A 12,785-nucleotide genomic window follows, 5' to 3' on the forward strand; every position below is an offset into this window, starting at 1 on the left:
AGGATTGTGTATGTTCGTACATGTCTGGGAGTATTTTGGTGAAATACTTGGTGCTTTGATGGTTTAGGTCTGTATACAAGTACTTGAAATAGCTGTTACTCTTTGTTCCAGTTGACAATTTTGGTGATGAATTCCAAGGTAGTGCTTGGAAGAAATAAAATATAAAGAAATATAAATATAGATAATGAAAGAAATATATAATTAGAACAGGCCTCACATTTTCATTCAATTTCTGCCAGGCAAATTGTTCAGTCCAAAAACACTGTTTGAATGAAACAGCAAAGAACTATATTATTAGAGGCATGTCTACAGAAAATAATGCTAAAAAACCTGCAAGACAGGATGGAAACTTAAGCAGATACATGATGTTAGAAATGCGAGCAGAGACAACAGGAAACGCAAGTAAAACAACAGAAATGCGTCGAAGACTATGATTGGAACACTCTTTGTCGCACTGGTAAAGTTGAGCAATTAAGTATCCAGAAGCTTGACAAGTATCCGTCAGTCATTTCAACCTTCAATTAAAGGGCAAAAAAAAAAAAAAAAAAAAAAAAAAAGATAAGGTGCGACGGTTCACTGCACATGCCTTGATTAGAATAGGTTAGGTACTTGATACCCATGTCTCTCTTCAGCGGCACGAGCGCAGCGGCAGCGACAAGATGATACCAGTGACAATGATATGGAAAGCAGTTCTGATGCGGAAAGTGACAGCGAAGATGATATCGTTATTTTGCATCTTTGCAGCTCTGATTCATCGGAAAGCGAGAGTGATTCTAAAGGAAACCAACAGTGGCAGAGTATCTATTGTAACACAGGTCTCTGGCCAAGCCCGATCTGAGCGCAATATTGTGAGGTCGTTATCTCACTGTCGTGACTTTTTTTGTATTAGTTGACCCATGTAAGTGGACTGTTTGGAAGTGTTCACCGGTATGCTCCATATGGCGAAAAGAAATACATAGCCCCCCCCCCCCTCCCCACACCTGTCATGCCTATTTATTTTAGTCACCCCCTCTTCATTTCTTAATTTTTTGATGATCCCCCCTCTTTTGTGCCATCTCCTTCCCCCAGGCATAAATATTGAATGGTTCCTTATTGTTCAGTATACAGACGAGCCTTCTGGAGGAGACAGACCTTTAGCAAGGACGACCGTGACAGATTGCAACGGCTACCGGAAACAAATGACTTCCGTCAATGTTCTGCGCATGTCGGAGTAGGAAGTAGCAAGGAATGACAGGCCTGCACGACTTCTAACAATGGAAACTTTTGAACCATGTGCGCAATCTTTGACCCCTTTATAATTTCGCTCTTACGAGTATGTCTTTAAGGGATTTCCCTCTTTTAAAAGATATGAGTGGTGGCTCTATGAAAATTTGCCGTAGAGAAGGCTGGTTTTGTATCAAGTGCCATTTTTGCATTAAAACATGTTTGAGATTAGGCACTGACGGTTGATATTGTGTTACAAAAGGCAAGATATCTTTTCGGCTTTCGTGTTTTTGTTGTAGCGCTGATACCCTTTCTGTGAATTTGATATCTGATTGGAGTGTCTCAATCAGATTTTTTGGATAACCTCTAGCAAGGAGACGTGATTTGAATTTAATAATGTTCTCTTCAAATATTGTTCTTGAAGAGTTAGTGCGTAAAAGTCTAAGAACTTCTCCCAAGCCAAGGGGTCAAAGATTACGCACATGGTTCAAAAGTTTCCATTGTTAGAAGTCGTGCAGGCCCGTCATTCCTTGCTACTTCTAACCGTCGTCCACTCCGCACCGACCAGAAATGAAATTACCATTCAGTGCGTGGTTACCAAGGGTTAACTTTTTAACTCGCAAATTTTACGTGTGGTCGTCTGTTGTTGGTTTGCCTGTAGACCAAGAGTGCATGACATAATAACATGTAGTGTACAGTCGAACCTCCGATTGCGACAACCTCTCATAAGTGACCGTCTCTCCTCAGCGACCAGTTTTCCAGAATACCAAAAGTCAGATCACTATATTTTGAACCTCTTGTAATCGACCACCTCTCGTAAACGACCGCGACCACTTTAGAGCTAAAAGCTTGAAAGTTTCTGTTGTTTTAAACCTCCAGTGAACGTCCATTTGACAAATGATAGGGCAAAAATTGGATAATAAAACACATCGTAAGATGTGGTAACATCATCGCATTCCTAGGTAGTACAAGAGATGGAAATTTTCTCAACGGAAAGTATCGGTTTTTTTTCTCGAAATTGACTTTTCACATGAATACGACATTTAAAACGCGGGTAATTCTCTGCAGTTACCATATGCTAATGACGCAAAATTTTGACCGACAAAATGGTCTGAGCTCTCGTAAGCGACCACCTCCCGTATGTGCTTACGGGATGTTTGACTGTAGTATTTTTATTTTTACGAAAAAAACTTGTGTTTTTTTGCTCGAAAAACAAAGTGAAACGCCTTCGAAAAAATAAAGTTTGTCATATTTACATTGTAAGCGTAACTTGACGCCTGATAATATTTTTTCACGAGTATGGCAAAATTAGAAACGGACAATATGTTTGTCAAAGGGAAAAGAATAAATTTAAATTCAGTCGTTCGAATGGCGTTTAATTAATTAATTAATTAAGTAAATTTTAACGTATAAGAATCGCACGCACGTAGGCCTGTGAAATATGATGTTCAACATCCTACCTTTTGTCAAAACGTTACCAAAATCGAGGAATATATTCAGCTAACAGTCGAAGTCGCAATGACGTCCTGATATAGATATGTATTCAACATTCAGGCCAGGTTTATCATGAACCAACTTCAAAAAAAAAAGAAAAAAAACAACAACAACAACAACAACAACTCATTAAGAGGAAAACAACGAAATCAATGTTTAGTTCGCAATAAAGTACCAAAACAAAGATAGAGAACACGGAAAATGCCCTCAAATTTCCAGGATTTTAACAGAACGATTGTTAAAACATGAGTTTCGAACGTTCCTTTCATTAGAATATAACTTTAACTCAGGCATGCAAGAAGAAACTTGTTCCTGTAAGGGTAGTTGACAAACCAGATAGAAATATTTTATTCACATAACAAGTGCGTAATAATTTAAACAGGAAGTCTTTATGGTAGGAGCAGGAGGAGTCAAACTGCTACGAGCAGAAATAGCTCTGAATGACAGAGACAAGACAAGCCATCTCTTATTACACAGTGTTGGCTTGTAATGGGCTGCTATTTGGACTTCACATCTCCAGCTGGTGTTAAGCGGCCTTCACACGGCAAATTAAAGGTGGCAAACTCGTAGTTGGCAAACTCAAGTTGGTGTGTGTGAACGGCCCAAATACAGTACGCAAACACGTTGGCAAACTGTTGGCGACAAATAGAACTTGCCTCTACTCTCGTCAACTTTTTCACCAACTTTTTCGTGTTGGTAAACTCGTTTCTGATGTGTGAACGACTGGCAAACAAGTGTTGTTAACTGTCAACCAATCAAAACACGCGCTCTGTTCACTTGATTTATTTGCGTAACACTTCACAAAGTGGCGGACGCAATTCAAGATGAACATGAGGCCACTTTTAAATTTATCGAAGAGGTTCACAATTGTCTGGCTGTGTGAAACGATTCATCTGTAGTCTACAAAGATACTAAAAACACACAAAAGAAAATGGAGGAGCCAGCGGACAAACTGGGTTTCGTCCAAACCTTTCTGTCTCTTCTCTTCTCTTCTCCTGTTTCACTGTTCGACGTGAGTGCCACTGCACTAAGTCGGCCATGTTGCAAATTACCACGTGTTGTGATTTGACGCGAGTTCGACGTGTGAAGGTACGAGTTTGCCAACTTAAGTTTGCCGTGTGAAGGTCGCTTTAGCTCAATATACTATCTTACCATTTCCCACGAGACATAAAATGCAAAAATACTGATGAAGCATGATGTAAATTCAATTTCGTGAATGGCATTTAACTAACTTGTAGCCATCTTATGTGCATGGAGGCCTGCAGAATATAATGTTCAACATTCTTCCTATTTATTAAAAAGTCATATTATCATTACTACTTTTTAAATTGAATTAATTACAAGCTTAGCTCGAAGTTGCAATAACGTCCTAACATAGATGATTTATTCAATATTCAGTTTGATTAATCACGAGCCACCTTGAACTAGAAAACAATATATTAGCGGAAAAACAGCGAGATTAATGTTTAAATTTTCAATAAAGTACAAAAATAAAGGTAGGGAACGAGGTGAGTGCCAAGGAAATTCATTGTTAAAAACATGAGTTTGGAACGTATATTTCTTTGGAATAAAACATTCACTCATAAACAAGCCGAAAAGAAATAAATTGTTAAAATAAAGGAGCCCAAGAAGGAATTTCTTCCTGTAAGCTTAGTTGAAAAACCGGCAGATAGAAATATTTTGTTTACATAATAAGTGAGTAATTTAAACGGGAACTCTTAGTAAAAGTAGGAGGAGTCAAACTGACATGAGCAGAAATAGCTCTGAATGACAGAGATAAAACACGCCATCTCTTATTTCAGTGTTGACTTGTAATGAGCTGTTATTTCGACTTCACAACGCCAGACTTTCCATAAGACTTGAGAACTGAAGACGTTCGTTGCGGTTTAAAAATGAATGTTTCTGCCCTCCTCGTTTTTGTGTCATCGATTTCAATAATGCTTCGTCCAACGCAAGCGGAGGGTGAGTTCCAAAATGTCTTACATTTACATTGATAGCCTTTAAATCGCGTTTTATACTCTCCTACTTAGTGTATCCTAACATCAGCTTGTCTGGGCTGGCATCCCAAACTCTGCCTCATAAGCGGATTGAGTTTATTGTTCGTTCTTCTCTTCAACCTCTTCTTCTCGGTCATGTTTTCTTCCGGGTACTCCTATTTTGCTATCTTTATGAAGACCGACATTTTAAAATTCCAATTCGACCAAGAATTTGAGTTTGTCCGGATTTGTCTGAACGCCGTCAATATTTTCAGTTAGAATTCGCAAAGATCACGCAAAATTGTCATGATAAAATTTTCTCAGGTAAAACTGACACGATACTTCATTAATCACTCACAAAAACGGAGAAAAATATGTTTTTTTGGGAACATTTTTATCTCCTGTCTGTCTCTTTGCGAAAGCAATTTCGAATTCGGTCCTTAATTGACGATACGCGAAAAGTTTAAAAGATAAGACTCATGCAAAAATATAAATGTACTTATTTAGTTCAATAGTTTTCTCGATAAAGATGGTAACGATGGTGATAATTAAGAGACTATGATCTAGATCACAGCCTTTGGTGATAAATTGGGAAACTAAACTTCTAAAAGTTGTAGCTCAGTCATTTTTGTCTTCTTTGTCTTTCGTGGAAGCTTTGTTTATTTAGCACTCTTTGGTATTTTAAAGCCGATAGTTGTAATGTCAAAATACTGTAAGATAAAGAAAACCATTTTCATGTAGATTTCAAGTTCTTGAAGCATCATCGCTAAGTTTTCCAGAAATAACGTTTGAATAAATCTAGCGGAAGTTATTTGTAATTTGTCTCACAATTTTGTTGCGCATCTACGACGCAATTTGCAAATTGCAAATTGAACGAGGCGTTGTCTAGTGCAACACTCCCTGAATTGGACATGTCTCGCACGTTTTCGTTACAGCAATGCGAGGCATGTTTATAACCCAGTGTAACAGCGCCTTTTAACACGATTGCCGACGCATAATTCTTTACAACAGTTCGTACGAGAAATTGCTACTCGCTTTTATCTTATAGCATCAAACACGGTTCTTAAAAATAATTCTCTGTCAGCACATAAATAAAGACGAAGAGGAAGCTAGAATATCAACACCAGCTATTTTCTCACTAGATGGGAAAAGGGATCTGTGAAATGCGTGTCTAGTTTGTATTCTATCGCCAAAAAAAAAAAAAAAAAAAAAAGGGTGATGCTGCATTTTTTGTTAATAAAATCGGCAAGGTAATTAATCTGACACCCATTGCTTCGCATTTTGTGTAATCTTTGAGGACAGATCTTTCAAAAACCTTTGAAAGGCACGGAAATTTGGAGTTTAAACGGCAAATAATCGAAGTGCGGGCTTTCTTGTTATAGTCATAACAAACATATCCTACTATACGTAATGCTGTTGTTAAGAAGTATATTATCTGAATTTAATCATAAACAAAAATAGGAACTTTATGCCCATGAGTTGTGTCACAGTTTTGTCGGTCAGTCTTTTGTTATAAAGGTAATTATCGTTTGATTTCTGTAGTCACAAAATAAAAACGACTTCTTACGTGCTCGAAGGCACTCGACAATTAAAAAAGGAAGTTATTACCAGTAACAGGTGGATTTGAAATACCCACTTTCTTCACCGTGTAAAATTACCGTATGTCATCATTAAAACCCCTCAATTAAGTTAAATTATGCGGAAATCATCTTTGTTGTTTACGTATGTTGCGGTCTATAGGCGAGTATATGGTTTTCTCTTGAGCGAGCGAACTCAAGCGTTTCATTTGTTTTCTTTCGTTTTGTGTATTTGTTGAGCTTTTTTGTCTTCTTTTTGTCTAAGTGAGCGATATCTTGGATTCAGTGAGTTGAAGAAAGCAAACAAAAAGTTAAGGGGATGCGTAAATAAATTTAACCAGCTCTTTTCCAGCAAAAACATCAGCGTTACAGGTTATTAATACAACAGAGCATACCTAAAAACATAGTAAATGTTTTCCTTGCACGCTACGCTGGAAAAATTTGGAAAACGCAGGCGGTCATTTTGGATGGATTAAACGTTAGAAAGATAGCCGTGTTTTGAAATTCCTCCTGTTTGAAGAACGTTTCATGATGGGTTGGAGGAGGCGGTAGTCTTAACCATAGAAAGATAGCCGTGTTTTCAAATTTCTCCATTGTAGTGTGCACGCAGCCTGAGTTTTTCATCTCTTTTTCTCACAACATGAAGTAAATTTGAATGATTCCCCCACTAACCGCTCCCTAGATAGAGAGCGTTAGTGAGAGTAGGGAATATAAGAAAATCACGACGGCAACGACATTTGGAACGTCACTGAACAAAAGGTTTAATGAGCAAAACAATAGCTGTGCGAGTGCGTTACAATTCTTGGTACATTTCCTTGCCGTCCTCTACAAAACAACGACGTGAAATGACCAATTTTTGCGTTGTCTGGAGAACATGAACCACAATGACTAATTTTTTTGAAAAGAAATGCACCGTTGATAGGGCTGGAATACAAAAAGGACAAAGGAGGCCTAGAGGGCATCAGATTTCAGATACGCGCTGTGGGTTTACATACATATTCACCCCTGTTGCTTTCTGCTAAACTATATAGACTATAATATGGGCGCTTGCCACAAAACCAAAAGTTCCGAAATTTTCGAAACAGACGCGAATGGAACGGAAATTTCCTTGGAAAGGCTTCACAAAGTCAGGACATTTTTGGCCTGAAATTTTTTGGTCGAATGGAGAGTGCCCATATCTATACCTCGTTAGCCGGGAAATAGTTAGCAGAAAAATCGGCCACTCAGAAGAGCTAAAATTTCCTTTGTTTTACCTTGAGAATTCGCAATTATTGACATAGCAAACTTCTACATCCATAATTAGGCGGTATAAAATAGTTAAGCATTATGTACTGTAACCTTATTTTGCGCATTTCAGAGGCAAAAATAAGAGTGAATGTGTGGCTGTCCACCGGGACAAAAAATGTGTCTGTTGTAGACTAGGAGTCCGCTGTGGAGACGTGGCTGTTAGTGGAGGTTTGACTTTGTAGTCTATATAGTTTTCAAAAAGTAAGTAGTAGGAGTGAATATATACGTAAATTATCAACACGTATCCATTAAAGACTAGTGTCTCGTAGGCCTTCTTTTTCCATCCCAGCCATTTCCCCGGTGCGTTTCTATGCCAAAAGCACGAACAATATCCCTGTTTTTTAAAGTTGAATAGGAAGGATGTCGCGTTTTATTAACGGTAATACAGTCGAACCTTTCTAGACGGCCGTTCTGGAGAGGTATCAGTAGGGATGAAATATGACATCCACATTTTCTTGGTATTCAACCCTTTTATCTTTAAAAAAGAAATGATCAAACAAAATCAAAATATATCAATAAGACAGAGACCAAACAGATATAGAGACCAACGACGCGCAGTCTAAGAGGAATAAAAATAAGAATTATTACCTGCTTTCACAGGAAGCGGTACTTTCTTGATAATTGTCTCGGTCTCTCGGACGAGGATAACTCTGTCTCTCGGACCGATAACTTCGTGAATGTTTTCAAAAGTGTTACATCTCCTCGTGTATTCTCTCACCGTTACGTTTTGCACTATAATTTCGTAACAACGCCAGTGAGCTTTAACTTAACCTTAAGTTAGCCTACGGATTAAACCTCAAGTCAGTGGCATCAATATTGTCACCGTTTACAGACGATCCATCTTCCAAGTTGAGAGGCTTTGATCATGATTGAAGTAGAGTGTACCTGTCTACGTGAAACGGTTGTGCTGCCTACGCCAAACGTGATGGATGCAACTGTAATCGATTGTTTACTCAAGCTCCACGTTTAAAAATGTCTTTTTTTTTTCTCTTGAAGTCAGGTTCGGCTGTGGGTCTTCCACAAAAATTAAAACAGTCGATATTGAACGAATAATGTGTGCTACAGTTGTCACCTTCAAAAAAAAAAAAACATAGGCGGAAGTCACATAGGTTTCGGGCGATATGCGCGTGTCGGTGATCGAAATAATGTTGCATAACATTGCAATGCACCAAAAGCAAGATCTACTTTCATTTAACTGCAAATGTTTGCAAAAGCTAATCATGTGGTCAATCTATAAGGAAAAAAAAATTTACAAGCATCCGTATGCGTTATTGATGAAAAAAGGTTTCCAAATTCGCTTGGTTTTGCTCTTGATGAAAGTAGCTGGCCAAGTTCCATGTTGATTTCACGAATGACGAATTTAACAAAATGTACCACACGTTTATGTCTCTTGAGGGGTACTTTTTCAGTTTCGACTTCAAATTCTGTGCACCAGTGAGGTTTTGATGGTATTGAAATTAGCTAAAATTAGCCCTTTCGCTCACGAGCTTCGATGAAGGTAATTGTATCGGCCTAAAATATTATAACATTTGGAGCTTTTGCTAATCAAATGAATGCTTTAGAAACAGCAAAATATGCATTCTGAGCTAGCCAAAATATATTGATAGACATGTTCGCGTTGATCTGTACGAGCGAAAACAAAATGCACAATTTTCGGCCATTTTCGGCGGCGGCTGGCAGATATAATGGCGATTTTTGAACTTTCCTGGATTTCGAAAAAACTAAAGCGCGTCAGGGCCTTTGAAGGGTATTTTCGAAAACAATTCATTATAGAGGTGATTTGGGCAAAATATGAAGAAATCCGAAATTTCGCGACTGGAAACAACGCTGGAAATACTTTGGAAACGCAACAATTACCGGTCATTTTGATTTGTGTTTGAGGAAAACTCTGACAGGGAAATCGCTTGATTATCGTGATGTCTGTTTGAAGAGCATTTCCGAAAAGGATTAGAGGAGACGGTAAGACTAACCGTAGAAACATAGTCCGTGTTTTCAAATTTCTCAATTTTATTATGGACGCAACGTTATTTTGTCACTTTTTTCTCACAAATTGAAGTTAAATTCAATGATTCCGTCACAAGCCGCTACTTAGATAAAGAGCGGCACTGAGATTGTGTAACGGATCGAGGCAGCACCTCTGTTTGAGATATTCTTGTCTCCTTTTGTGTTTCTGTTTCATTTTCTTGTTGTCTGTATAGGGCTAGAATTCGACGAATACGTTTCAAGTAAAGACTATTACCTGCTTCAAGATGATTATTTTATAGTCTTTTTTACATTTATTTCAAGATTACTTACAGGATTGCTTACAACCAACGCCGTATAATAAGAGATGGCGTGTTGTGTCGCTGCCATTCAGAGCTATTTCTGCTCATTGATACTCAGCTATAATAGACCGAGATGCTCGCTTGCATCTAACAGTTAATTTTTTTATATAAAGTACAAGAAACATATTATGCAAGACTCGATATTTTTCTTTCCATTTGACAGTTTCAGAAGCTGGCATAAGTGTGACCATCACGGTGCTTCTGATGTCTCAGCTGTTTTATAAACTGGACGCTCAGCAGTGTATAATTCGAGGCGAATATTCCATCCGCGGCATGATGTTAAAAGAACATACCTTTATCGAGGAGAAGACCGGAATCTGGCTTAATTGTTTAGACAAGTGTGATGATGACGTCAGATGTCAAAGCTTTAACTACGTCATCAGCCAAGGCATATGTGAGTTGAACAACCGCACCAAAGAAGCCAGACCTGAAGATTTTGTTCCGGACAGCCATCGCTTCTATATTAAACGATTCAGGAAAAGAGGTATTGTTCATCTTTGACAGTTCATCTCTATCTTTTTTTGAGGATAGTAATTGTGTCGTATACAGGCGTGCCCAGAATCTCATTACATCCTGAGGACTACGAACAAAGCCCGCAGCTTTTCGTCGAAAGAGCTTAACAATAGTGGTGTTTAGTAATGACAGAAAAGCGCCGAGAAAAAAACAATGTTTTTGACTTTTCTGTTTTTAGTTCCCCTTGGATCCGTTGCCGAGTTGCCAGCTGAGTCGTGCGCCGAGATCAGGGCGAGTGAAGGAGAAGATGCAGTCAGCGGTAATTACTGGTTCAATTCAATTAAACCTGGCGAGGTAGTCCTGGCTCGTTGTGACATGTCTAAACTAGGTAACTAGACGTTCGGGGTTTTACTTCGATTTATTATTTACAAACCTCTTGTAATAAGCCTCATCTACGCGCTATAAAATGCCTCAACTTCCAGGCTGTTTCTATGATTAGAGACTCTATATTCTACAAAATAAGGCATATATCAGGAGCCATAATCGGGAACGGAGACCGTAAGTCTCGGGATTCGCGCGCACCTATGATATGAGACAATTTTTCTATTTTTAGAACAAATTGCGCCATCCTGACGTCATATATCCGCGCGGATTCACGCACGTGTCGGGGGCTCTCGCGTGGATGTTGTCACGTTGTGTGATCAAATGGTGAGAGTTGAGAGATTCTTTTGCGTATTTTTTACAGCGATGGCAGGGAATAAGGCAGGGAATACGAACCAGGGCGCTTATATGTAGTTTTATGCTCTGAGCTAGCGGAAAAGGTGGGTTTTTCAGGGTCGAAAACAAGACTTCAATCTCGCGCTGGGAATGAATACTAAGATCTGCTCACGCTAGTTGTAAACTTACGCGTATGTTTTTGCGTTTGTTCTGACTTAAGAATATAGCAAGAAAACTCTACACTCTGGTATCGAGTTAATTTGTGAGTTTCTCAGACAATGGTTCATCATAACGAAAACCTGTTTTGAAGGTTTCTTATTGTTTCTGCTTGTTTGGTGAGTTTGCAAAAGTTTTTGAAAGGAAAGTCTGACGCGTACAATTAGCTCATTTGCATAGTGCAGCTCGTGCACTTTCAAGTCCGAGTCAGTGTTTGAATTGTCAACAAATCTTGACAAAGATTTCTTTCGTTATCTTTCGTGCTGAGATGCTGTAACAAATTTCACGAACGCAAAAAAAGCTACTAACATCGTGTGTTTCTTCAACATAAGCATAGTGAAGTTTTACACTGCGAAAATGAAAATAGACAAGGAGTTTTGATAGCTCGATCAACAAACTCGAAATCGTTATTCCAAGTTGATTAAAGAAAGCGTCATCGTAACTTTGCTGATTATTTCTGCTTTATTCACATATTTCCAGCTTAGCTTTTAATATGTTCTCCAACATTTATCAATCTTAAACATATTTAAGAACTATAGAGTTATTGTTTGAGTTCGATGTACGCTTTCACACGAAAGAGCGGCGGAAGTACAATTTGTCGTGTTTACTGACTGTACTGAAAACACGCATCGGCGGGCGCTCTCATTCATTGACAACAGAGAATTTACTGGATTTTTACACGAATAAAACTGAGCAGTATCTACGGACGTAAAGTTATTGGGCCTTGGATGAAACATCAAGCGTTGCTTAAAATTCAAGCGAAACTCAAACTAGCAATTATTTTGTTTTACTTTTCGGTCGCGATAGACTGACAAATTCCTCGCAAGTGTGTGGCAAGAGGAGCTAGGAAACTATGAAGCCCTGAAGCTCTGCTATATCTAAATATATCCAGCTAGTTTTTTGCTGTGTAATGGAAAAGCTGTTAATTTTCAACATATGTGAAATTTAAAGTGGAGTAATGTACAGCTCATGTAAAAGAAGCATCCGTCGGAACACAAATTGGTCAGCGATATATATAAGCTTACAGCGGAACATACCTAAATTCGACACTGTCTTACTTCACTCAAACTGGAGCAGCTTACGACGAAAATACTTAAGCAAAATTCCAGCAGACGTGAACGCGTTGAGTTGTGGGCCAAAAACATGAAAAATTTCGGGAATTTCGGACGCCATTTCCTCCGCGCGACATCCGCAAAAATCCTCGCAGCATGTACGCGCGTGTGCCGCAGGCGATGGCGCAATTTGTTCTAAAAATAGAATTATTGTCCCATATCATGGAGACAACCCTAATACTAGAAATGACGCCCGCTTACGGTCTACGTCCCCGATTATGGCTCCTGGCATATATGCGATGCGTCCAACCTTGGGGCTAAATCAATTTTTTTACGAACTTTTACATTTAAGTTATTTTACCTTTCTATTAATGTAATCGAACCAGCACTGTATGTTTTAATAAACCCTTCCGGCAATAAACGTCCCCATAGCGAAAATAACGTTCAAGACACGGACATAGACTGTTTAATCTATGAGATGCTCTT

The 12,785-nt window shown here is 38.6% G+C and overlaps 1 protein-coding gene across 1 annotated transcript; it reads left to right on the plus strand.

The window, feature by feature from the left end:
* Nucleotides 1–302: 302 nt before the first annotated feature.
* LOC145494153 (uncharacterized) lies at nt 303–10,710 on the plus strand. The gene is made up of 4 exons (XM_081473616.1): nt 303–402; nt 633–797; nt 10,025–10,345; nt 10,553–10,710. The coding sequence occupies exons 1-4, from the start codon at nt 303–305 to the stop codon at nt 10,708–10,710; spliced, it is 744 nt and encodes a 247-aa protein (XP_081329742.1).
* Nucleotides 10,711–12,785: the final 2,075 nt, after the last annotated feature.

Source organism: Orbicella franksi, chromosome 8, assembly GCF_964199315.1.
Source record: "Orbicella franksi chromosome 8, jaOrbFran1.1, whole genome shotgun sequence".
Taxonomy (NCBI): Eukaryota; Metazoa; Cnidaria; class Anthozoa; order Scleractinia; family Merulinidae; genus Orbicella; species Orbicella franksi.

Bases quoted from the DNA above. Each gene is read 5' to 3' on its own strand.
- LOC145494153 (XM_081473616.1), top strand. From the start codon at position 303: ATGTCTACAGAAAATAATGCTAAAAAACCTGCAAGACAGGATGGAAAC. The intron at 403-632 runs GTAAAACAACAG...GTCTCTCTTCAG, and splicing joins AGAGACAACAGGAAACGCAA to CGGCACGAGCGCAGCGGCAG. The intron at 798-10,024 runs GTATCTATTGTA...TCCATTTGACAG, and splicing joins AGGAAACCAACAGTGGCAGA to TTTCAGAAGCTGGCATAAGT.